The following is a 27,631-nucleotide window of genomic DNA, read 5'->3' as shown; positions in this document are numbered from 1 at the left end:
GACTTATTTCACTTAGCATTATACTCTCTAGTTCTATCCATGTTGTTGCAAATGGTAATATTTCATTCTTTTTTATAACTGAATAATATTCCATTGTATAAATGCACTATATCTTCTTTAGCCACTCACCTATTGATGGAGACTTGGGCTGCTTCCATAGTTTGGCTATTGTAAATAATGGGGCTATAAACATTGGAGTGTATGTATCCCTTTGAATTAGTGTTTTTGTGTTTTGGAGGTAAATACCCAGTAGTGCCATTACTGGATCATGGGGTAGCTCTATTTTTAACTTTTTGAGAAACCTCCATATTGTTTTCCACAGTAACTGCACCAGTTTACATTCCCACCAACAGTTCAAGAGGGTTCCTTTTTCTCCAAATCCTCGCCAACATCTGTTTTTTGTGTTGATATTAGCCATTCTGACAGGTGTAAGGAATTATCTCATTGTAGTTTTGATTTGCATCTCCCTGATGATGAGTGATGTTGCGCATCTTTTCATGTGTCTGTTGGCCATCTGGATGTCTTCTTTGGAGAAATGTCTGTTGATTTCTTCTGCCCATTTTTAATTAAATTATTTGTTTTTGGGGTGTTCGATTGTATCAGTTCTTTATATATTTTGGATACTAACCCTTTATCGGATGTCATTTGCAAATATTTTCTCCCATTCAGTAAGCTGCCTTTTAATTTTGTTGATTATTTCCTTTGCTGTGCAGAAGCTTTTTATTTTGATGTAGTACCAATAGTTTATTTTTGCTTTTATTTTCCTTGACTCAGGAGATGCATCTAGAAAAATGTTGCTATAACCAATGTCAGGGAAATTACTGCCTGTGCTCCCTTCAAGGACTTGTATGGTTTCAGGTTTCAAATTTAAGTCTTTAATCAATTTTGAGTTTATTTTGGTGTTTGGTGAAAAAAAAGAAAGTGGAACAATTTCATTCTTTTACATATGGATGTCCAGCTTTCAAAACACCATTCGCTGAAAAGACTGTCTTTTGCCCATTTGACTTTCATTCCTCCTTTCTCAAAGATTAATTGACCATATAATTGTGGGTTTGTTTCTGGGTTTTCTGTTCTATTCCAGTGATCTACTAGTTTTATGCCAGTACCATACTGTTTTAATTACTACTGCTTTGTAATATAACTTGAAATCTGGAATTGTGATACCTCCAGTTTTGTTTTTCTTTTTCAAGATTGCTTTGGCTATTAGAGGTGTTTTGTAGTTCCATACAAATTTTAGGATTGTTTGTTCTAGTTCTGAGAAAAATGCTGTTGGTATTTGATAGGGATTGCGTTAAATCTGTAGATTGCTTTGGGTAGTACAGACATTTTACCAGTATTTGTTCTTCCAATCCATGAGCATCAGTGTCTTTCCATTTCTTCACATCATCTTGAATTTCATCAGTGTTTTACAGTTTTCAGAGTACAAGTCTTTCGCTTCCTTGGTTAAGTTTATTCCTAGATATTTTATTGATTTTGGTGCAATTGTAAATGGGAATGTTTTCTTAATTTCACTTGCGGCTGCTTCATTATTAGTGTATAAGAATGCAACAAGTTTCTGCACATTCATTCTGCATCCTGCAACTTTACTGAATTCATTTACCAGTTCCAGTAGTTTTTTGGTGGAGTCTTTAAGGTTTTCTATATATAATATCATGTCATCTGCAAATTTTGAGAGTTTTACTTCTTCCTTTAAACTCGGATGCCTTTTATTTCTTTATGTTGTCTAATTGCTGTGGCTAGGATTTCCAGTACTATGTTGAGTAAAAGTGGTATTGTCTTTTCCTGACCTTAGGGGAAAAGGTCTCAGTTTTTTACCACTGAGTATGATGTTGGCTGTGGGTTTTTCATATAAGGTCTTTATTATGTTGGGCTTTGTTCCCTCTAGATCTAGTTTGCAGAAGGTTTTTTATCATGAATGGATGTTGTACTTTGTCAAATGCTTTTTCTCCATCTAATGAAATGGTCATATGGTTTTTATCCTTTCTTCTATTGATGATGTATCATGTTGACTATTTTGTGAATATTAAACCACCCTTGCATCCCTGGAATAAATCCCACTTGACCGTGATGTATGATTTTTTTTTAATGTATTGCTGAATTTGATTTGCGAATATTTCATTGAGGATTTCTGCATTTATATGCATGAGAAGATATTGGCCTGTAGTTCCCTTTTTTTGTGGTGTCTTTACCTGATTTTGGTATCAGCGTTGATACTGGCCTCATAGAATGAATTTGGAAGTTTTCCTTCCTCTTCTATTTTTTGGAAGTTTGAGAAGAATAGATATTAACTCTTCTTTAAATGTTAAGTAGAATTTGCCTGTGAAGCCATTTGGTCCTAGACTTCTGATTTTTGGGTTTTTGATTACTGATTCAGTTTCATGGCTGGTCATCAGTCTGTTCAAATTTTCTATTTCCTCCTGCTTTAGTTTTGGTAGGTTATATGTTTCTAAGAATTTATCCATTTCTTCTAAGTTGTCCAATTTGTTGGCATATAGGTTTTCATAATATTCTATTACAGTTGCTTGTATTTCTATGGAGTTGGTTTTTTTTTTAAAGACTTTATTTATTTTACAGAAAGACAGCATGAGCGGTGGGAAGGGCAGAAGGAAAGAAAGGGAGAGAGAAAATCCTAAGCAGACTCCCTGCTAAGCATGAAGTCTGACACAAGGCTCGATCCCAGAACCGTGATATCATGACCTGAGCCAAAAATCAAGAGCTGGATGCTTAACTGACAGAGCCATCCAGACACCCCCTGTGGTGTTGGTTGTTATTTCTGATTTTGTTTATTTGGGCTCCCTCTCTCGCTCTCTGATAACTCTGGCTAGAGGTTTATCAATTTTGTTGATCTTTTCAAAGAACCAGCTCCTGGTTTCATTGATCTTTCTTTTTTTTTTTTAAAGATTTTATTTATTTATTTGACAGAGAGACAGCCAGCGAGAGAGGGAACACAAGCAGAGGGAGTGGGAGAGGAAGAAGCAGGCTCATGGTGGAGGAGCCTTATGTGGGGCTCGATCCCAGAACGCCGGGATCATGCCCTGAGCCGAAGGCAGACGCTTAACCGCTGTGCCACCCAGGCGCCCCTCATTGATCTTTCTATTGTGTATTTTTAGTTTCTATATCATTTACTTCTCCTCTAATCTTCATTATTTCCTTCCTTTTGCTCAGTTTGGGTTTTGTTTGTTCTTCTTTTTCTAACTCCTTTAGGTGTAAGGTTACATTGTTTGAGATTTTTCTTGCTTCTTGATGTCAGCCTGTATTACTATAAACTTCCCTCTTAAAATTTTTGCTCCATCCCAAAGATTTTGGAAACTTGGTTTTTTTATTTTCATGTTTCAATGTAATTTTTGATTTCTTGTTTGACTTCTTGGTTCATTAATTCATTATTTAGTAACATGTTATTTAACCTCCATGTATTTGTGTCATTTGTGTTCCATGGTTTTTATTTTATTTTTTATCAAGGTATAATTGACATTTAACATTACATTAGTTTCAGGTATACAACATGATGAATTGATATTTATATACACTGTGAAATGATTACCCCAATAAGTCTAGTTTCCTCTCGTCATCATATAAAGTTACATAATATGTAACATAATATCATTGACTATGGTCACCATGCTGTACACTGCAACCCTATGACTTATTTGTGACTGGAAGTTTGTACCTCCTGCCCACCACCTTCTCCTATTTTGCCCATCCTCCAATTCCACTCCCCTCTGGCAACCACCAATCTATTCTCTGCATTTATAAGTTTTGTTTTGTTTACTCATTTGTTTTTAGATTTCCATATACAAATGATATCATATTCATCTTTGTCTAATTTATTTCTTTATTATCTTTTAGGTCCTCCTATTGGGTACACAAATATTTACAAATGTATCTTCTTGCTAGATTGAGCCCTTTAGCATTATGTGATGCCCATCTTTTTCTTTTATTACAGTCTGTTTTAAGTCCATTTTGTCTGATATAAGTATAGCTACCCCAGCTTACTTTTGGTTTTCATTTGCATGAAACTTTTTCCATCTCTTCACTTTAAACCTGTATGTGTCGATACATCTGAAGGGAGCCTCTTATGGGCAGCATATAGATGGGTCTTGCTCCATTCAGCCACTCTATATCTTTTGATTGAAGAATTTAGTCCATTTATAGGGGAGGGGTTGCCCTTTTCATCAAAACATTTATTAAATGAATAACCACACGCAGACTGAGCTGTGTATGGGCTATTAAAGACTTAAGTCCTTAGCTAAAACCAGGAAAACTGCTGCCCCTTCTTCATGTTCACAGAGCAGCTACTGTTCATAGTTGGGCCAGTCTAATGGCCTGCAAAAGGGGTAAGTATCCCAGACCAAGATTCTGCTGAACTGGAATGCAGCCAGGGATGAAGGCACTGAGCCAACCCCTCTAGGCAGTGATCTTGTGCTCTGAAGACAGATGGAGAACATGAAGGCTCTTTTCTGGCTAGGATGAGGCATATAGGTGATAGAAAAGAAAGCCAGAGAGAGGCTGGGGAAGGGAGACAGGAATTGCTTTTTATTGACTTGGTAGTGGGTTCTGCAGTAGAGCTCCTTCAGGTTTAAGGGCATTTCTTCTCTTCCTTTCTTCCTTCTGCAACTTCTCCTGCTGCCTAGGTTGCCATGACTGTAATTCAGTATCCATTTATTCTGACAGCAGTACAACTCGTCTTGCAAACTTCTCCTTTTGGGCTTTTCTTCAAAGCTAGCCTTTCACTGGAAGTGCAGGGCAGTCACCTATGTAAGACCAGTTTGGGAACTCTGTATGGGACCCACAGCCAGAGGGGCTGGCAGCCAGGCCCTGCCTGGGTGGAGAAAAACAGTCCGGTGAAGATTCAGCCCATCTTCTAGTCCCCCAGTTCTCCCCAGACTGGCACCCACTGGAGTTGTCACTGGCTGCCCACCCAAGCCACCACACTGCTGTGCAGCCTCGGGACACTTAAAGCAATCATGCTGAAGCCACAGAGCCAGAAGTGGGCGTCGGTCCATTTATGTTTAACATAATTATACATGGGTATCTACTCATTGTCATTTTGTTAACTGTTTCCTGGCTGTTTCGTAGTTCTCTGCTCCTTCTTCCTCTTGCTCTCTTCCCTTACGGCTTAATGCCTTTCTTTGGTGTTATGTTTCCATTCCATTGTTATGATCTTTTGTATATCTACCATACATGTTTGCTTTGTGGTTTCCATGAGGCTTACATATATCGATACCAGTCTACTTTAAGTTAATAACAAGTTGAGTCTGAATGCACTCTAAAACTCTACATTTTTACTCCCCTTCCCACATTTTATGTTTTTGATGTCATATTTTACATCTTTTTATTTTGTATATCCCTTAACTAACTGTTGTAGTTACACTTATTTTTACCACTTTTGTCTTCTAACCTTCATGCTAACTTTATAAGTGATTAGTCTACTACCCTCAATATATATATTTACCTTTACCAGAGAGATTTTTACTTTCATATGTTTTCTTGTTACCAATTGGCCTGTCTTTTCAGCTTAAAGTACCTTTAACATGTCTTATAAGTCGTGGTGAACTTGTACAGTTTTTGCTTGTCTGGAAAACTTTCTCTCCTTCAATTCTGAATGATAATCTTCTCGGGTAGAGTATTCTTGGTTGGAAGGTTTTTTTCGCTTTCAATACTTTGAATATATCACGTGACTCCCTCCTGGCCTGCAAAGTTTCTGCTGATAAGAGTCTTGGGGGGGGGCAGGGTCCCTTGTACATAACAAGCTGTTTTTCTCTTGCTGCTTTTAAGATTCTCTCTTTAACTTTTGACGTTTTAATTATAATGTGTCTTGGTGTGACTCTCTTTGGGTTCATCTTATTTGGACCTCTCTGATTCCTAGATCTAAATGTCTGTTTCCTTCCCCCGGTTAGTGAAATTTTCAGCTATTATTTCTTCAAATAAGTTTTCTATCCCTTTCTGTCTCTTCTCCTTCTGGGACACCTATTATGAGAACACTATGTCACTTGATATTGTCCCATAGCCCCCATAAGCTAACTCTACTTTTTTTTTCTTGCTGCTCTTTTTGAGTAAGTTCCACTCCCCTGGTCCCAGTCACTAATCCTCTCTTCTGGTTCATCTAGTCTGCTGTTGAACCCCTGTAGTGTGTCTTTCTGTTTAGTTACTATATTCTTCAGTTCCCTTGACTTCTGTTTGTACTTTCTTATGTTTTCCATCTCTTTCTTTAAGTTTTGTGTTCATCCATTCTTCTCCTGAGATCAGTGAGCATCTTTATGACCATTATTTTGAACTCTTTATCAGGTAAGTTACTTATCTCTGTTTCATTTTCTCAGGGGTTTTATCTTCTTCTTTCATTTAGAACATATTCCTTTGTTTTCTCATTTTTCCTTGACTTTTGGTGTCTGTTCCTATATATTAGGCAAAATAGCTATCTCTTCAGTCTTGAAAGAGTAGTCACAGGAAGACTGGGATATTTCAGTCAGCTATCTGTGTAGTGCTTTGTGGGTATTAGCCTGCCAAGAACTCTCTGATTGGTTCAGTCCCATGAGTCCCAGAAACACAAACTTCCCTGGACACCAGAGGCAGGTGTTCAAAGGGTGTTCCTTCTATGGACTGCCATATTTGCCAGCTTTGGCAGGGCCAAGGAGGAGCACCAGGCCAAGGCAAAGCTGCCTACCAGCTTTAACAGTGTGGGGCGGGGAGGGGCACTGGGCCAGGGCAAGCTGGCCCAACAGGTTTGGTGGGACAGAGCCATAGAAGAGCACAAAGGCAGCGCAAACAGCTTTTACAAGGTAGAGGGAGAGTGCAAAAATGGCACCTGCCAGTGCTGGTGCTAGCAAGGTAGAAGAGTGCAGAAATGGTGCCCACCAGTGCCTCTAGCCACAGAGAGGGTTCCAATAGACCCCTGTCCTTCTGGCAGGCACTTTAAACTCACCCAGTGAATCCATCACATATGGCCTAGGCACTTCCAAACTGCTACTTTCGTGCTGGGTCCCAGGACAAGTAAGTCTGTGTGAGCACTTTAAGAGCAGAGTCCCAGTTTCCTACAACCCTTGGGTCTCCTTGATGTAAGCCCCATTGCTTTTCAAAGCCACACATTTGAGAGCTCATCTCTTTGGTACAGGTCCCAGGAGTTGGGGTTCCTGATGTGGGGCTCAAACCCCTCACTCCTCAGGGATACACTCCATATTTGTTAGATCTCTCCCTCTTGTGAGTCACTGAGTCGGGAGTGAGGTTCTTGGTGAGACCATGTCTCTGCCTCTCCCACCTATCTCGAGGTGGCTTTGGATCATTTGTTGTGGAGGAGTTGTTCAGCTAGTCCTCAGGTCTTTTTCAGAGACAGTCGTTCCATAGGTATCTAGATTTGGTGTGCCCTTGGTAGAGTGAGAAGGTCTTCCTGTGCCACCATCTTGAACCACCTCTCTGTTCTGTGGTTTTTAAATCCTCCTTTCTCTTTGCCACTTTGATTTTCCCTTTCTTCACTAACATTTGTTATGCTCCACTAGTAATGGATATAGGCTATGCTGAATCGCTATGGGAAAAAGTTCAAAATTCAGAAACAGCTAAACATTTTCCAAAGTAAGGTCTGTTATTATCTCCCTTTTTTTAAATAAATGGAGTTTCTCACATATTCTTCTATAGTACAAATAATACACTTTTGTATAGAATAGATTTCTCTGTACTCATAAGAATACCCTGAACACATTTTACATTTTTCTAGATGATTACTGATTATGGCAACATGCTACAAATATAGTAATGTACAGGAAAGAGATCTGATCGTATTCACAGCAGTAAACTTTAAAACTTCTAAGTCACCTATGAGTTATGTTCACTCCCTCTCCGTAAAGAGGAAGTGATAAATAAGTACCTACAAATGCTGTTAAACAATGTTAAATAGTTTCCCCTTCTAGTAAACTGGTGTCTTCTTTTCTCGCCTATCACTCAGAGAATCTTTTCTTTTTTTTTTTTTTTAATTTTTTAAGTGAACTCTACCCCCAATATAGGCTCAAACTCACAATGCCAAGATCAAGAATCTCATGCTCTACAAATTAAGTCAGCCAAGCACCTTGAATCTTTTCTTTCTGAAGCAGAATCTTCCAGAAAAGAAGATTCAAAAAGCCAAATAGCTGTTACTGCACCTTACTTATATTTTGATTAATTATATATCTGGAAAAGGACACTGTTTCCACTCTTAAAGAGTAAATATTCGAGTTTTCTTTCTCTCTTAAGGAAAATACACATTCCTTATTATCTTCCTTTACATGATCAAATCCTCAACCTAAGTGAGTTTACATTTTTTTTTCAGTGAAGCTTGATAGGTAGGCAGCAGCTTAAAACATGATTTTACTGAGCTAACCTTGAATAGGATAACTGTGATCAAGATGATGAACCCAGAGTACTTGCCTTTCCAGTCTTCTCCATGCTTCTGTAACTAGTGCTGCAACCAGGTCATGGGTCACAGTAGCACACCTCAATAGAATCAAGAGAAAATCATTTTCCATATATAAACACTTTTAAATTATTAAAAACAATTGTGTAAGTAAGAATTATAATGCAAAAGTGAACCTCAAGTTATAGTACCCTTGGTCCTTATTTCTGGTCCATTCCCATTTTAATATTGTTTCCTTGATACACTATAATAAACATCCACATTTTATCCCATGCCTCTCTCATTCTTTTATCTGTTCAATGTTTTCCACTGATCAATGAAAATGTTCAGTGATACATATTATATTAAAAGTACACATGGTATATATTAATTGGCTCTGATTATAAAAATATTTTTATAGGAGAGAGTTTGTAAAATAAAGAAAAACTTGAATAGGGTACTAAAAATCATTCATAGGTCTATACTCATAAATAGCCACGATCATTAATTTGGAGCATTTCATTCCAGTTATCTTTTCTACACACATATGAAATACACATATTTCTCTTCTACTTTTATATCCTGCCTTTTTCAGTAAGTTAACATTATATTATGGACATCTGCCCATGACATACTGTTCACAACAATTTTTAAACACTGCATAGTATTCCCTTATGTGACTATAAAAAGACACATCTACTTTTAGAATTTTAGTTTTTCAATATTATAAATAATGTTGAGATGAGTATCAATGTACAATAATCTTTATATGTATCTCAGATTACTTTCTTAGGATAAATCCTAGAAGCAAAATTACTGGATCCAGGGTATTTTTATACTTTTTGATATGTATTGTACCACTAGAGCATATAAGAGTCCCTCTTCCAGTATATCTTCATTAACAATGAATACCTTCTATATAACTAAACCATATATACTGTATTTTGTGGTATAAAAATCTCTTTTTAACCAATTTCAACATTTTTATAATGTTAAGGCTATATTAGTTTGTCTCCTAAAAATCAAAGACTTTCAGGTTGAGTCATGAAGCAAAATTGAACTACATGCTGTTTTTAAAACTTGAAAACAACATTATATTTTATTCTTGAAATCCTTTCATTATTAAAATATGACTTAGGAGGGAAACATAGAAATACAGCTTTTAGACAAATCATCACCAAGCAGTTTTTCTCCATTTGCCTAACGGACATGAGTCTTATGAGGTGTTTAACACAATGTTTTGTAGTTAAGTAAGTTTGGAAACTGACCTCACTTAGGTATTTATAATATATATTAACATATTAAAGGCTCTGAGGAATCCTGCAAAAAAGACTTGTTTAATTTTATCTTATTTATCATTTTCCAAGTTAACATGCCCACTAAGAAAGCAAATGTATATGGATATACGGGTTGGATAATCATGTGAGAAAACCGCTGTTTTTCCATGAATGAGACTAAGAAACAGACTTACCGCAGCTTTTGTGTGTTTTCTCTTATATATCTGCTAAATACTTTATTTAGAAAATCCAGTTCTTCTGAAGGCTGGATTCCCTTCCAAACAATGTAAAATTTCTTTTTTTTTTTCCCAGCTTTATTGAATTATGATTAACAAATAAAAATTGCATATATTTAGGTTGCACAACAGGATATTTGATATACATATACAATCAAAGAATATCCTCTAAACATCTTAAAAATATTAGATGATTAGGAAAACTATTTACAGAAAAAAAACGCATTGTTTTTCATTTTAAAGAGATTTTTAGAAAATTAAAATACAGAAATAAACTACAATCATTTCTATAAAATCTAAAAGTACATTACTTACTGTTGTGTGATGTACAACACATTCACCAGGGTATCATCATTCACGAATTCCTTTTGACTTGTAGCTACATTATGAAGAGTAAGAAATTGGGGATGGTCTCTGATACATTCAACATTTTTTAAAAAGCTGGTCTTCTGGTTTTGAAACTGCCAAAGTATATTAAATGCACATTCCACTTGTTTTTCTGAAAGTATGGTTTTGTTTTTTTCAATAAGATCAAATACTTGCTCTTCATCTGTACACATAATCATCTGGCTAATTAGTGGTTTACAACTGCAGGTTCGAAATTGAAACAGTCTCCAGGAGAACGGACAAATAGCTCTTAGGCGAAGCATATTTACAAACAATGAGTCTAAAAGAAAGGTAATTCTTCATTTATATCATAAATTTTCTTAGGCAATGAAAACCATTTGCAACTAGTAGTCAGGTGCAATACACTGATAAAAAAGGTAACTATTTTTCCTTCACGTATTTTGCTTCCATTATGATAACTCCAAATCCCATTCCAAAACGCAGCTTCTATAAAAGGATTGGTTAAACATGGTTATCCTAATATTATTAATTACAAATTGGTTCCAAATTTCAAATTAAAGTAACAAGCTTTTCTGCATTAACTAGAGACTTTGTTCTTAGTCTGACGCAAACAGCAGGATTTGGTTCAAAACTAAGTGTCCAGGAAAAGGGACTTCTTTCTGCACTCCACTGAAAAAATGTTTGTTAAATCTGACATATATATAGTTTTCAAATTTGACAACAAAAGCAGAAGGGAAAAAAATCCTAAACTCGGAACCATCTCTTTAAACAAATGAGTCAAACTATTTGCAATAAATAAATAGATCACCTTTAACATTTTTACAAGGAACAGCCATTAATTCAGAGCCATACATTTTTTTTAAAAAAATTTTTCAGGGGGTTCAGTTGGTTAAGCATCTGCCTTTGGCTCGGGTCATGATCCCAGGACCCCTGGGATGAAGCCCTGCTTCTGGCTCCCTGCTCAGTGGAGAGCCTGCTTCTCCCTCTCCTTCCGCCCCCAACCCCCAACTCATGCTCTCTCTCTATTTCAAATAAATAAAACCTTTTACAAAATAAATGAATAAATAAATAAATATTTTCAGGGGCACCTGGGTGACTCAGTTGGTTAAGTGACTGACTTTCGGTTTCTGTTCAGGTCATGATCTTAGGGTAGTGGGATCCAGCCCAGCACCGGGCTCTGCCCTTAGCACCCTGTCTGCCTGAGATTCTTTCCCTCTCCCTCCCCCTCCGCTTCTCCCTCCGCTTGCATGCGCACACTCTCTCTCTAAAATAAATAAATTTTTTTTCTAAAAATTTTTTTCAGAAGGATAATTTCTGGTATATTTACTTTCAGGATAATTTCTCGTTCCTTTCTTCTGGTACTCTAAAAAGAACTCAAATGGTTTAGTCACTACTGATCTTAGATCAGTTGAAACCAATAAGCAAGATGATTAAAGCTCCAATCGGAAATATAAAGAAATCAAGAAATGTATCAAGACATGATGAAGTAATATAAGAAACAAAGATAATAATGAAAAAGGATATCTATTTTAGAAATATATTATAAATGTTTATATTTCTACTTGAGTAACAACAGAAAAGCTGGGACTAAAATCATAGCATCTAACACTTCTGCAACTTTCACAAAGGACTTCTAAAATATATTATCCTATTAAATTCTCTGAACTAACTTATCAGGCAGATATTATCATTTGCATTTTACGGGTAAGAAAAGCTATTTTCAAAAAGGTTAAAAAACTATTCTAGTACTTGTGAAGCTGAGGTTATCACCCTGTTATTTCCATTCTTTCCACTTGGAACACCTCCTGACATCAACAAAACCAATACTAAGATTGCCTCAGACTCCTCTCTATGGCTATGCTAAGCTGTCCATTCACAAGAAAAAAGAAAAGAAAGAAAAGAAAAGAAAAGAAAAGAAAAGAAAAGAAAAGAAAAGAAGACAGTATTGGTACTTTGTGGCTATCAGTACAGCATGCTGACCCAAGCCAACCTGGGTCACACACATACACAAAAATCCTGTACATAGCAAGGGTACCTTCAAGATTCTCCGGTCTACCCACAACAGAAAACGGAAGCAGCTCAATGACTAGAATACCAACGTGCCAAGTCCCCCGTTCTGCCCCCAGATAAATGACCTTGGGGAAGTCATTTAACCAAAGGAGGGGACTTGGGACTATGAGTGCAGGGTAAACAGTGACACCCTGGGTAAATGACAAGCATTTCTCCACGCTGGGCGCACAGTAAGCCCTGAACCAAGGAAAGTGATCTCCCGCGTCCCCACTAGGAGTGGGCTCAGCTCTGCCCTTCTCCAACCACTGGGAAACCCAATACCCTGCATCTTGGGACCGAAAACGTGATGGGCAGAAGAAAACCTGCCGCCGCTACCCGGCCCTGGCTTGCGGGTTAAGTTCTTCCCTCAACAACCTCCAAATTTTCGGAGGATTCCGGGGAAGGCTGGTCACGATGGGCTCATAAGTCAAGGCTATTTCTGGTCCCCAACAAGTGACGTAAAAGGCTCGGTTGTCTCGTTCCCACCCGTCCCCCCATATCCCATAGTTTGCAGCCTTTCCTCGAGAGACATCACCTCTCCTCTGATGATCCAGTCCCCAAACCCGGAAAAAATGCCGGGACAGCACGGCGTGCAGCGCTACAGGCCCCAGAAGACGTAGCGGCGAGGCAATCCGAATGGACGTCGCTTACGCATTCGCGGGGAATTCTGGGCATTGTAGTTCTACATTGAAAGACACTGGGACAACACATTTTGAACTGTTGAAGTTATAGGTCCTTTAGGTCATAAGGTTTTCTCCCAGTCCATGGAAGACTGTTTTTTTTAATAATAATAAAAAATGAATATTTAGAAAATGAAATATTTGAAAAGGTAAACAGGGAAAAAAACACATGTGGATTTTTGTTTTTTACAATATTCAACATATATCAAACAATTGTGAAATGACTCTAAGAGTAAACTCTTACTCTCAATTTCTGCCCTGTGTCATGGTGAGGCCAGTCTTTGGGACCATACATTTTTTTTAAACAGCTTTATTGAGAAATAATTTACACAACAAGCAATTTACCCATTTATAGTGTACAATTCAACGTTTTTCCTAATTTAGCATTGTGGAGCATCACCACAATTCATTTTAGAATATTTTTATAAGTCCAAAAAGAAACCAGCTAACCAATAGCAGTTACTTCCCATCCCCCACCTCCAACACCATAGACAACCACTAATGGCAGAACACACTTTGAATAGCACTGATTTAGATTGTTTGGAAGCAGATCAACTGATAACAAATTTGAAGATTGAGGTTGATCTTAATGCACAGAATAGATAGAGTTTCAGAACAAACATCAGAAAAAGCATAGGGATGAAACTAGGCATAACCTGTGTCAATACCCTTCAGTCAAAGACCTATAGTTAAAGTTGGGATTACTGATCAGTTGCAATGAAGCAGAACACACCCCAAGGGATGTCAAATTAAGAAGGTGTTAGAAAGAACTTATTATGGTATTTAGCCCTGTGTTAAGTGATTTGGGGGAGGGTAAGGGTGCTTTTCTCTGGATTGGATACCATGAAGAAGCACGGATAATTCCATTACTGGTATCTTAATAAACTTTGTCTATAAGGCAGGAGGAATGAAGAGAGGTTACAGCTTTATTTGATAAAGAGGGAACAGTCACTCATAATAGCCAGGACAGGTAGATGTTTGGTTATTTTTTGTGATTTGGACACTGTTCTTGTTTTGGTCTCAGTTCTGTATGATTATGGAATGGTCTTGTCTTTGTCTTGTTCCATCATAGCCAGACAGTGGCCTTGTCTCATGTTGCTGTTCTGTGCAATTGTTCAACAGAACACCAATGCTGAGCTATGAGTGCCAGACCAGCTCCTGGCAACAATAAGGCCTAAATGATAGCATCAGAACAGTTTCTTCACTGTTGGGACCTGTTCATCTCCTTCTCACCAGTTTGCAGAATTGTAAGGAGACTGGCCTAAGAAATAAATACCAGAAGCTTGCCTTCCTTTGTAATCTTGTTTATGTAAGGAAAGGAAACCCTTTCTGTTTGGTCACTGTTAGCAACTTTTTTCTTTACTTGCAGTTTAGGACATTCATAAGATACATATTTATGAATAAATCACACCTGAGAACAAAATTAAGGTAATAATTTAAGTCCATAGCTATAAAATTGTATTCCAGCTAATGATTTAAATCATGAAGAAGCATCTTTTACAAGAGCTAATGAGTGATTAACAAAGTGTGGCTCTTAATTTCCTCCTAGCAAATGTCAATGCCCTTCAGCCAAAAATCACAAGAAGCCTGCAGTTATTACTTGTGGCAGCTAGGGAAAATGCACACTGCAGGGAGTTATTTAGCTACTCAGTAAAAGAGTATTAGAAAGAAACTATCACAGGTTTGGGCTTTGATTGGGTAATTTTGGGGAAAGTCTAAGGAAGAAAAGGTTTTCTCTATCTTGGGTGCTCTAAGGAAGCAGAGTATTCAATTCTATGATTGGGCATCTAATACATCTAACTCTAAGGAAAGCAGACTGACATGGGGATTAAGCTGAGATTGGTAAAGAAGTAGCATTTACTCATCTAAGGAGAGGGGAATCTTTGGTATTTTGTGTGACATTGTGAGATTGTTTATGTCCAACAGGAGGACAATATGCTTTAAGCCCTGCCAAATTAGTTTAAAATAACAGTGAGTCTGGGGCGCCTGGGTGGCACGGTGGTTAAGCGTCTGCCTTCCGCTCAGGGCGTGATCCTGGCATTCTGGGATCGAGCCCCACATCAGGCTCCTCCGCTATGAGCCTGCTTCTTCCTTTCCCACTCCCCCTGCTTGTGTTCCCTCTCTCGCTGGCTGTCTCTCTCTCTGTTAAATAAATAAAATCTTTAAAAAATAAAAAATAAAAAATAAATAACAGTGAGTCTTAGCAATGAGCATTAGGCCAGTTTCTCCAATACCGGGGACTGTTTTTTTCACTCACAAATTAACTTGAATGCTTTTTCTCCTGGAATAATTCTGCCAGTAAAAATGTGTTTGTTGTATATAACACCAACAGCACAGGCAAGAAGAGAAAAAACTAAGTAAATTGGACTTCATCAAAATTTATTTTTTTAAATATTTTATTTGACAGAGAGAAAGAGCACAAGCAGAGGGAGCAGCAGGCAGAGGGAGAAGCAGGCTGAGCAAGGAGCCCCATGTGGGACTCGATCCCAGGGTCCTGGGATCATGACCTGAGGCAAAGGCAGACACTTAACCCACTGAGCCACCCAGGCGTCCCTGATTTCATCAAAATTTAAAACTTTCATTCATCAAAGAACACTATCAACAGAGTGAAAAGGCAACCCACAGATGGGAGAAAATATTTGCAAATGATATACCTGGTAAGAGATTAGCATCCAGAATATATGAAGAACTCACACAAATTATTGACAAAAACTTTTTTCAGTGGGCAAAGGACTTGAACAGACACTTCTGCATGATTACAGGCACATGAAAAAATGTTCAACATCACTTATCATTAGGGAAATGCAAATCAAAGTACAATGAGAGACCACTTCACACCCAATAGGATGGCTAGTACCAAAAAATCAGAAAATAACAAGTGTTGGCAAGGATGTGGAGAAACTGGACCCCTCGTGTATTACTGGTAGGAATGTAAAATGGTGTAGCTGTTGTGAGAAAAACAGTATGGTGGTTCCTCAAAAAATTAAACAGAATTATCATGTAATCTAGTAATTTTATTTCTGAATACTCAAAAGCATTAAAAGCAGGAACTTAAGCAAATATTTATATAACAATGTTCATAGCAACATTATTTACAATAGCCAAAATGTAGAAGCAACCCAAGTGTCCACTAACAGATAAATGGATAAAGAAAATGTCATATATACATACGGTGAGATTTTATTCAGCCTTAAAAAGAAAGGAAATTCTGACACATGCTACAACATGGATGAACCTTGAAGACACTATGCTAAATGAAATAAGCCAGACACAAAAGAACAAATATTGTATGATTCCATTTATATGAGGTAATTAGAGTAGTCAAATCCATAGAAACAAAAAGTAGAATAGCGGTTGCTAGGGGATGTGGGGAAAGGGTAATAGGGAGTTGTTCGTTGAGTATAAAGCTACAGTTTTGCAAGACGAAAAGTTCTGAAGATTGGTTGCACAACGTGAATATACTTAACGCTACTGAACGATACACTTAAAAATAGCTAAGACTGGGGCACCTGGGTGGCTCAGTCGGTTAAGCCTCTGCCTTCAGCTTGGGTCATGATCTGCCTTCAGCTGGGATCCCGTCCCGCATCAGGCTCCCTGCTTGTCGGGAAATCTCCTTCTCCCTCTGCTTTTCACCCCATTGTGCTCGCTCTCTCTCTCTCTCTTAAATATATAAAATATTTTTTAAAAAATGGCTAAGATTGTGTATTTTACTACAATTTTAAGAAAGGTATTCAATTAAAAAAAGGGCAACCTCATTGGTAATCAGGAAATTACAAAATAAGATGATACCATTCTTTCACCCATTAAATTGGCAAAAACTAAAAAAATTGGAAACAACCTTCGTGAAGGAAAAGAGCCACTTTTATACAACCTTAAAGTGCTTCAACTTTCAGGATACTAATCTGGTACTACAGATCACGTTGAAAAGTGTACGTATTCTAAGATACATTAATCTCACTTCTGGCTATCTTTCCTACAGATTTACAAGCATCAATATATAAGGATATATGTAAAAGATGTTTATTACAGTATTGTTTGTATTTTTTTAAAGATTTTATTTATTTATGTGACAGAGATAGAGACAGCCAGCGAGAGAGGGAACACAAGCAGGGGGAGTGGGAGAGGAAGAAGCAGGCTCCCAGCCGAGGAGCCCGAGGTGGGACTCGATCCCGCAACGCCAGGATCACGCCCTGAGCCGAAGGCAGACGCTTAACGACTGCACTACCCAGGCGCCCCTACAGTATTGTTTGTATTAACCAAAACTTGAAACAACTGAAATGTCCAAGAGAAGAATGGCTGGATATATTGTAGTATATCCATACTATGGAATGGTATATAGATATAAAAAATGTTCATAATATATCTTTATGCAAACAAAAGCAATTTAAGAGTAATATGTGTGATGGGATCTCATTTTTGTTGAAGGAAGGGAAAGTTTTAAGTGTTAGTACAGGAATAGAAAAGAATATTATTGGATATCTCAAGGGAAAAGAATTGGAAAAGGTTAGGGGGCAATTCTTTTTAAACCTCTATGGAATGTTCAAAATTTTACCATAGCTTATATTATTGTAAAATATATGTGACGACAAACATGTGTTTTTGAAAAGTTTAACATTTTTGATGATATGATTGGTGATATAGAAGAAAATAACAAAAAATAATTTGTCATTTTTCTGTGGTAGAAACAAAAGTTTTCATTCTTCTAAAAAAAGGTAAGTTGGGGCGGGCTCAGTCAGTAGAGTCTGTGACTCTCTTTTTTTGAAGATTTTATTTATTTATTTGAGAGAGAGAGAGAGAGAGAGAGAGACAGCAAGAGAGCACACGAGCAGGGGGAGAGGCAGAAGGAGAGGGAAAGGGAGAAGCAGGCTCCGCACCAAGCAGGGAGCTCAACACAGGGCTCAATCCCAGGACCCCAGGATCATGACCTGAGCCAAAGTCAGATACCCAACTGACTGAGCCACCCAGGTGCCCTGAGATTGTGACTCTTGATCTCAGAGTTTAAGCCCCATGTTGAGTATAGAGGTTACTTAAAAATAAAATGGTGTTTTTTGTTTTTTCCATGAGTCCACAAGTTCCTATTTTCAGCAGCTTCAAGATCTTTCCCAGAGGCCAGGTGCTATGATGGCCCAGGTCCTTAAGGTGTACGGCAGAGGGTCAGGAGTGGCAGACAGTGTTCTCTGAGGGAGAACAGCCAAAGCCCTTGGCGAGATCTGGGGGAAAGAGGCAGTCCTTGGCAGAGCCCTCTGGAGCTGACAGTTAGAGGGTGCGTCCAGATCCAAACTCAGCTGCTGACTTCCAGGAGGCTGTTTTCAGAGGGATTTCTGAAAACCTGCTGCATCCAGTTTACCAGCTGGATGGGCTCCAGGCCAGTGACTTTTGGTTGAGAAATTCAACTGAAAACCCTCTTGACTTCTGCATGCATTTCCACATCTCCGGCGGCAGCGTAAATCCTCATGACTCCCCAAAAGCTTTAAAAATATAAAAGAAAGAAGTGAGGGAGGGAGGGAGAGGGAGGGAGGGAGGGAGGGAGGGAGTTGGTTGAGACATAGAATTCCCCTCCCTGTCTTAAGCCTTCCTCTCCACTCAGCACAGGTTGAAATGCCCTACATGAGGCTGGGAGAAAGGAAAAGGTGGAGAAAAGGAAAGAGAAAACCCCAAGAGAATGTTCTTTCCCTCGCAGAAGCTGCTAATGCAATAGCAGGAGGAACTGTGGGTGGCTCTCCCCACACACCTCGTGTGTCTGAAAACACTGGGTCATCCCTGTGCCTTCTCGCCTCAGCTGCCCAGCAAACTTCTACTCAACCTCCAAAGCCCAAATCACAAGTTACCGATTCCGGATGCACGTTCCAGCCCCTGACAATTACTCTTCCTTTTGCAACTTAATACCAATTTTTAACCTATTTCTATTATGACCTCAGCTTTTATAACATCATTTACTCGTGTTTTTCCTTCATTAGACTGTGAGCTTATTGAGGAAAGAGAATACCTCATTCATGCCAAAGCATGCTCCAGCCTCAAGGCTTTCACATTTGCTCTTTCCTCCACCTGGTGTCAAGATGCATTCCCTCAACGTTCACATCTTTGCTGGAGTCTTCCTGGGAGTGCCTCCTCCAAGGAGCCCAACTCAGATAGCATCGGCCCTCACGCCCTAGTCCCTGCCCCCTGTCATAGCGTTCCTTACTACTTGGCACTACAGTGACACACTTAGACTCTGTCTCCTTTTGTTCACCACTGTATCCCCACATTGCCCAGAATAGGGCTTGGCACACAACGGGTGCTCGGTAAATCTATCTCAAATAATGCTTATGTGCTCCAAGGGCCTAGCACAGTGCCTGAATGGATGAGCAGATGAATGAGTGAATGGGTTTCTTCTAGGACCCTCTTGCTCCAACATTTTGTGACTTCTCCAGTATTAAGGATCCAGGAAGGAACATCATGGATCAGGATGGTAAAGTGCTCTCTTGCCCAGATCTGAAGCTCTAAGAAGGGACATTCTGTAATTCAGACTTGGCATTTTGGAAAGCTCCATTACTGACACAGGAACAGCCATAGCAGAGCAGAGGGCCTGCCTGGGGCATGTCAGACCGTGGGGTCCAATCACCAAACCTGTACTATCTCCTCCCTCCCTCCGTGAACACACCCCTGGCTAGGTCCTCAGCCAGGGTCCTCACTGCCCTCTCCAGCTGGGATCTTTCACCCAGAGCAACATCACTGCTACTTGTCTACCAGGGAGGAGAACTCTGAGCTGCTTGCTCAGTGAGGGAAGCTAGGTTAATGGAATAGACATAAATGAGCCTCTGGGGATAAAAACCCAGAGGGGAGAGGAAGAGACAATGTCCAGGGCAACGATCCTCTCCCTTGTAGAATCTGCTAACACAAGAGGAAGAGAACTCTAGGCGGGATCCAAAACAAGACCATGGGATTTTTCTTAACACCAAAACCGCTGTATAGGACTACCCATATGTGAGTTCTAGATTCTGAGGCTTCCGGTGGCAGACCGTCACTGCCAGGCTGGACTGGGGAGCTGGAAGTTTAAGTCCCATGTTGAGTGTAGAGATTACTTAAAAATAAAATGTTTACAAAAATAAATAAATTGGGGTGACTGGGTGTCTCAGTTGGTTAAATGTCTGACTTTTGTTTTTGGCTCAGATCATGATCTTAAGGTCCTGAAATCGAGCCCCGCATAAGGCTCCACCCCCAGCAGGGAGTCTGCTCAGGATTCTCTCTCTTTCTCTCCTTCTGCCCGTCCCCCCAACCACACTCTATTTCTCTCTAAAATAAATAAATAAATCTCCCAAAAAAATAAACAATAAAATAATGGTAAGCTAATTGTAGTAGCCCAGCCCACCAACTTCCCCTCTTTTGGTATCAGACTCCATTCTTCACACTACAAAGACTGAAATGACCTAGGCCAGGCCAAATCTGGTACTTCAGTCCCATGGCCTACTAGATGGTTAATGCTAGGTCAATAAATAAAGCCAAATGTCAGTAGTTTAACCAACATAATTTGATTTCTTTTTTTAAAAATTCAATTAGCCAACATATAGTACATCATTAGTTTCAGATGTAGAGTTCAATAATTCATCAGATGTATGTAAAACCCAGCGCTCATCACATTACGTGCCCTCCTTAATGCCCATCACCCAATTACCCCATCCCCCTACCCACCTCCCCTCCAGCAACCCTCACTTTCTTTCCTATAGTTAAGAGTCTCTCATGGTTTTTCACCCTGATAACTTCCCATTCAGTTTTCCCTCCCTTCCCCTATGATCCTCTACGCTGTTTCTTATATTTCACATTTGAGTGAAAGCATATGGTAATCGTCTTTCTCTGATAGGCTTATTTTGCTCAGCATAATACCCTCCAGTTCCACCCATGTCGATGTAAATGGTAAGTATTCATCCTTTCTGATGGCTGAGTAATATTCCATTGTGTGTGTGTGTGTGTGTGTGTGTGTGTGTGTGTGTATCACATCTTCTTTATCCATTCATCTGTTGATGGACATCTTGCCTCTTTCCACAATTTGGCTATTGTGGACATTGCTGCTGTGAACATTGGGGTGCAGCTGTCCCTTCAGAGCAACATAATTTGATTTCTTGATCATATCATATTCCAACGTGGATATCCCTAGTCAGTGGAGGAATTTTCTCTATATGGAGATTCAGGAAACTATACTTCTTTTATAATCTCCCATGGCTTTAAAACTTTTTGGATCCAGCTTGGCCTGGATGTAATATACATAATTTTCATTTATTTTCCACTGATGAGAAGTATTCACATATCATACCTCACTTAGATGCAAGGGGACAACTAAAAAAAAATGTAGGCACATCAGACACTTCCCAGCAACACACCTCACTACGTAAGTGGGAGCACAAATTCTGGGGCTGTCACCACAGTGTTAATCAAAGACTTCTCTGGAATTTTATAATTGGAGCTGGCAGGGACTTAGATTATTAAAATGTGAGATAACCTCTTCAATCTAGAGAATGTAGCCAAAAAACAGGTAAGTCAAATCAGACAAGAGACAAGTTCCCTGATACTCAATCTATTCTTTCTTCTCTGTATTAGTTACCCATTGCTATTGTAATAAATCTTCCCAAGACTTAGTGACTTAAAACAACATTTATCATCCAACAGTCTCTGTGGGCCAGAAATTCAGAAGTAGTTTAGCTGAGTGGTTCTGGCTCACAGCTTCTTGTGTGATTGAAGTCAGATATCAACAAGGACTATAGTCATCTGAAGCCTTAAGGAGAGTTGGAGGATCACTTCCAAATGGCTCACTCACATGGCTTTTGGCAGGAGGACTCAGTTCCTTTCTGATTTCTGCCAAGAAGCCTTTCTTGTCACATGGGCTTCTCCATAGTCTGCTTAAGCATCTTCTTGACATAGCAGTTGATTTCCCCTTGAGTGAGTGATCTAAGAGACACAGCAAGGAGGAAATCAAAATGCCTTTTATGACCTACTCTCCAAAATCACACTGTCACTCTGCCTTTTACTATTCATTAAAAGAAAGTCACATTAGAGAATGTATAGATATTTGAAAGCCACCACATTGTGCAACAGTTTTGTTTACGAAGCAATACATTCCCAATTTTACCTAAGCTAGCTCAAGCTGGGTTTATCTGCAAATGAGAGCATGCACCAATACTAGAATCACAAAGTATACACAATAAGCATATTGTGTATACAACCACTTCAGAAAACTCTTCAGCAGTATCTACTGAAACTGATCCTACCCATATCCTAAAATCTAGCAATTCCATTTCTTGGTATATTTCCAACATATAAGTGAAATATATGTTCTCTAATATACCAGATACAAGAATGTTCACAGAAGCTTTATTCAATACGAGCTAAAACTAAAAAACAAAACAAATATCCGTCTAAAGTAGAACAGATAAATAAATTGTGCAATACCCATAATTTTGTGTCAACTTGACTGGGCCAAAGGCTACCTAAACATTTATTTATGGGTATGTCTGTTAGGATGTTTCTGGGTGAGATTAGCATTTGAATTGGTGTGCTGCTGCTCTCCAGCAATACAGGCAATGCCTTTAGAGGGAATGGGGATATGAAGGGGGATTGTCCTCTCAGTTTTACAGCTATTAAAATTGGTCAAGATCCTTACATATACCACATGCCCAACTGTTGTTAATAATTAATTTACTTACCCTAAATGAGTGAAAAAATTATATCACCATAATTTACCATTCTTTCATACAATAACAAAATCTAAGTCCCTTTAGCTAGTTCCTTCAAAACTCATTCACCCCACATCCCCACAAGAATTGTCGCCAGCCCGCCTCCCTCCAAATACCAGAGGTATTTATTTTTAACCCAATCTAGGGACCCTTGTCTCTTAAAATAATTAAATCACAATATATGTCCTATTTTACCTAGAGAGCTCTGGATTTTTGGAGTCAAAGATCTGCTTTGGTATTTAGGAAGAGTGTATTGGGCGGGGGGAGGCACTTATCCTCCCTGAGCCTCGATTTCCTTATCTGTAAAACAAGCATTAATAACCTATATCATGGTGTTGCTGTGAGAATTTTAAAGAGAGACAGCGTCAATGCCCTATGTAATTTCCTCTTTTCCTCAATTAGCACTTTGTTCGTTTCTTTTAAAACTTGTGTCACAGCGTTAACTGGAAGCTGAACTGGAAGCTCCTTAAAGGTAGGGCTTCCTTCCCAATACTCTGGCAGAGGATGAATAAATGTTTACTGAATGAAGCACTTCATTTCACGAAAAATATAGCATTTTGACGGCTACAAACGTTCCCAATCAACTCACAGCAAAAGCATTTACCACCTATGAACTAGGTATTTAACAGGTACCAAAATCCTAGGACTCCAGGGAGGGCCTAGGCGACGCAAGCAAGAGAACACCAGGGGACGCGACCAACGGGTGACGTACTTCCTGAGCGACGCTTTCCCTCCACGCCGGGACTGGGTTGTGGGGGAGGGAGGCGGTTAGTGGGCTTTAGCGCCTTTTCTGGCGGCGGTAGATTTGAAGCGCTTTAAAGGACCGGACCCCGGGAAGTGAAGACTACAGGCGTAGGTAGGTGGCGCGAAGCCCGTGTTGTTTCGGTGGCGTCCTTTGCAGCAGTCCCGGGGTACGAGAGCGGGAAGAGCCCGAGGGGCGGAGCCGACGCGTTAGGCCCGGCGGAGTCAACCGTCTTCGCCTCGAGGTATCTGGGCTGCCTGGTTCCTGAACGAACCCCCCCCTTCCCAAGGACCGTGGCTCCGGCTTTGCAGCTGTTGCAGCTGGAGAGGGCGTCCAGCCGTTCCTCCCAGGCCTGGGAAGCGGTCCTCCCCTTGCCAGCCCCCGCCCTCTCACTTGGGCGCACACCTCCCTCCCTGACGCATTTTGCCGCACAAGCTGTAATATGGCGGCAGCGGCGGCGGCCTGAACTCTAGGGAACAAGGGTGATTTTTGATGCTTCAAAATCGTAAGGCTAATCGCTAATGCGGGGTAGGTGGGAGAATTGGTGGGGAAGGAGTAACCTGATGTCCTGTCAGGTTAGGGTTGGAGATTTGCGGGCGAGGAGCCTGGATCACAGGGTTTAAGATTAGACTGAAAACAGGCTTTCCTCCTACTCCCGACCTTTTCCTCGCACAGACAGCGGCTATCGTACATACTTAAGTGATACAGGCCTTTTGACTAAAACTGAAATCCAGGCTCTTCCCTTTTCATCCCAGGGCTGTCTCGAAGTTCACCCACGTTTCCGAGGAGCTGTGAGCAGCGCAGGCCTTTTAGGAGAAGATAATTACTCTTTAGGAGGAAGGCCATGGCTTCAGAGTTCCATATGCCTTGGGGGAAGTGTGCGAATTTGGCTCATCTTTAGTCTTTTAAGGAGCTAAGTCGAGGTCTGCGGGAATGGAGAACTCCCAGTCATTTTGGAAATGTTATAGAAGCACCATTTTGTACGTTGATTTAATTTATTTCTACAGCAGTACTTTCTGCTCAGGACCAAGCTTTTGCAGTAGTGATGACAAATACGACCAAGAAACAATGAAATGTTCTGGACTTTTGGGGGTCCGTTAACTTTTAGTAGCTAAAACCAGATGGAGGGGAAAATATGTGTGCGTGTGTCGGTATATATAATAATTTAAAAAAAGTAATTTGCCGGTTCGTAAAAATGATGGGTGAGGAGGTGTATGAACATTTTCGAAATAGTGCCGTAAAATCCAGAAAAGCCACGGAATCTAGAATGGCTGCTTCTCTCATATTTTTTAGGTATCCGAAAATTTACCCGTTTCCCCCCTTTTTTATTTTAACCATTTTAGATAGGATTATTTCTATAATAAATTACTTCTCTCTTAATTGAGTTCGTTTTACGTCGTTTAAGGTTTTATTATTCAGAATTATAGGTGCCCTAAAATGCCAAAGGGTCTTGTAGGATTCTGTGCTTTGTGTGTGTGTGTGTGTGTGTGTGTGTGTGTGTGTTTGCTTTTTAAGGTTTTTTTTTTTTGTCTTTGCAGCCTGTAGTCAGGGTTGCCTTCCCCTGCTGTCAGCAGTGTACAAGTATGCAAGCTTCCTAGTTTAGAAAATTGGTTTTGTTTCTAGTTCAACCATCTTTCTGAACCTCAGTTCCTTCATCTATAAAATATTTTTATTTTGGTCTGTAACCAGCTGTGGGCTTCAAAAATAAATAATCAGGTTTGTTAAAATTCTGTGTAAAATTGGCTTTCTCTAAAAGTCAGCGGTTCTCCTATGAGTGAAGTAAAGAGCATACATTACATTTATTGTGACTTATTAAAGGCCTTTCATTTTTGGTGCTTATTATTGTGGCCTTGCAGTTATCAGTGGCCTCTGAGTAAAGCTTTTGTCCTTTTGATATTTTGCATATTTTAAATTAGGTTTTTTATCAGGCAACATCCATTCTGCATGCAAAAGAAACTTGGTAGCCATTCATAATAGTATGAACTAGTCATCAATAGTGTGAATCATTAGCAATTAATTGTTCCAGTGTTGCGCTTTTAAGAAATAGATGTTGATGTTTTCCCTTATTTATTTATTTTATACTAATAGGGTATTTCAATAGAATTATAATGTATTAGTTTTAGTATTCCAATATACTAAGATGTCTAACTTGTCACATGTATTAGGAGTCCATAAATAATGAATTCAAGTGATTTGAAGAGTTTGTTGCAGGTTTCTGCTGCATTGTGTTACTTCACTTTTTTTTTGGCTTTAATATTAGCACCGAGCTTTTATTTTTTTTTATTTAAGAGTCGGTGGTTTTACCCTGGTTTAATGCATATACTGTTTCTATAAGAACTCTGTATTTTTATTTCTGTGGGGCAAATCTTGCATCTTGAAATTTATTACAGGCAGTATTGTGTAAATACTCAGAGATACTTCCGTAACTGGGGACTTTGTACTTTCAGTACCAGACAGGCAATCTTTTGCACTTTTAAGAGGTACCTTAAAGGAATCACCAACCTCTTCTTGAAAGCGGTTGTACCAGTAAATATAGGTATCAGTTTTTTTAATATTAAAATGGTTGTTTTTAAAACATGAATGATGATTCCTTGTCATTGATTTTTTTTTTTAAAGTGAATGAAGCCTTTTTATATATTAAGGTCCTCTTATTTATGTATAATCTTTAGCTTAAGGTTTATTCATAACTACATCATTGCGTTATGGTCATAAGGTAGAAAGTAAAATTAAATAAGCCGTTATCTGGAATATTTGTGAATAAGCTATTTTCTACAGTGAAGCTGTTAAAGTACTTAACCAGAAAACTCTTGTTTTTTTTTTTTCTACTTATGACCTTGCTCCAGTCACTTCAGTTCTTTAGTCCTCTTGTCAAATCTATAAAATCAGAAGATTGGACCAAATTAAGGTTCTTCCAAACTTCAGAAGTCTGTAATTTATATAGGAACAACTACATTGGCTAACATGTTGCTATTGTATGGTGTAGGTATGTCTCTGGAGACAGTAGTGTACATTTATCGTTGTAAAAACTTGAATAATTGCAGGTACGATATTAAGAGTGTTAGCAGAGTTTCCCAGTTAGTATATGCTTTTTTAATTCGGTACTAACAAAGCATAGTTTTATGCTCTCATATTGTATCTTTAGAAAGTATGTAATATCCTAGTTAACACCTAACTTGGCAACATTACAGCTTTTCTCTTTTTATGTTTTCTAAAGGATTTAAGAATTTAGGAAGTGCCTATAGACTGTTATTCATGTTTCTACCACGACAGTGGTTTGTGACAATCAGAGACACTAAGCGAGGGGGGCACCATATAGAAGAGCATAGTTGCCTTTTCTGATACCTCAGGATGTTAACTTTTGTGCTTAATTAATTAGCAATATATTCATAAATGCATTAAAATGTTTTTGAAACAGTCTTTTTTCGTTTCTCATTTGATCTCTGAACTATATTGGGGGTAGGATGAAGAGGCTGTTATGAATGTCACATTGCCTTCTTTGAAAGTAATCTTCAAGATCTATGGTTTTAATTAGTTTAATGTAATATGCTTGCACTTAGAGGTGGAAATCTTGTGTAAAAATTGTTACCTGTTTTATTAAACTTAAGCAGATGAGCTTTCCTTATTTATTTATTTATTTATTTATTTATTTTTAAAGATTTGTATTTATTTGAGAGAGAGTGAGAGAGAGCGTGCACAGAAGCAAGGGGAAGGGCAGAGGGAGAGGGAGAAGCAGACTCCCTGCTGAGCAGGGAGCTGATGTGGGGCTGATCCCAGAACTCTGGGATCATGACCTGAGCCAAAGGCAGACGTTTAACCATCTGGGCCACCCAGGTGCCCCTCCATCTTTATTTCTTAGTCCTGAACTGAAGGTGCTCCCTCTTGTAATGAATTCTGTTTATTAAGAAAGGAAAGAAACATTTTATTAGTAAAATGCAACTCAATTAGTTAGATCTAGGGAATAGGTTCTGTTTCAATTATGGAATAGACTCAGAGGATGGTTACTGACTGGTAGGTTCTGGGAGAATTTACTGACTACAGATACAAATTAGCAATATTCCATGGGAGAAGCAGTACATATAGAAGGAAGGTACTGAAGTTTAGGCAGAGTCTAGTTCTGCTCATGCCTTGATTTACTAGTATTATTTCCATTTGATAGTGTAGTCCTGGGCCAGGCACTGTGCGTGGTGTTGAAGATACAACGGTTCTGAATTTGAGGAATTTACGGACAAGTTTATGATG

At 39.0% G+C, this 27,631-nt stretch overlaps 2 protein-coding genes across 6 annotated transcripts in view; one reads left to right on the top strand and one right to left on the bottom strand.

Moving 5' to 3' along the window:
• The window catches only part of FASTKD1 (FAST kinase domains 1), a 41,626-nt gene extending 28,331 nt beyond the window's left edge, over positions 1-13,295 (bottom strand). The window contains exons 1-4 of the mRNA XM_008687090.2: positions 13,292-13,295; positions 12,802-12,912; positions 10,185-10,536; positions 8,392-8,457 (exon numbers count right to left, since the gene is read on the bottom strand). Coding sequence (XP_008685312.2) covers positions 8,392-8,457; positions 10,185-10,536; positions 12,802-12,912; positions 13,292-13,295 — 533 coding nt within the window. The remainder of the gene's footprint in view (positions 1-8,391; positions 8,458-10,184; positions 10,537-12,801; positions 12,913-13,291) is intronic.
• A 10,072-nt stretch (positions 13,296-23,367) lies between these two features.
• The window catches only part of PPIG (peptidylprolyl isomerase G), a 43,776-nt gene continuing 39,512 nt past the window's right edge, over positions 23,368-27,631 (top strand). The window contains exons 1-2 of one of the 5 annotated variants that reach the window (XM_040644115.1): positions 23,380-23,506; positions 24,148-24,372. The gene's annotated coding sequence lies outside the window, so the exon portion shown is untranslated. Of the gene's footprint in view, positions 23,637-23,688; positions 23,921-24,147; positions 24,373-27,631 lie in introns of those variants that run through there. The other 4 variants (XM_008687091.2, XM_008687095.2, XM_008687092.2 and 1 more) reach the window with 4 other exon arrangements.

This window comes from Ursus maritimus, unplaced genomic scaffold (genome assembly GCF_017311325.1).
Source record: "Ursus maritimus isolate PB19 unplaced genomic scaffold, ASM1731132v1 scaffold_1, whole genome shotgun sequence".
NCBI classification, from domain to species: domain Eukaryota; kingdom Metazoa; phylum Chordata; class Mammalia; order Carnivora; family Ursidae; genus Ursus; species Ursus maritimus.
This window is presented reverse-complemented; position numbering and strand designations above follow the sequence as displayed.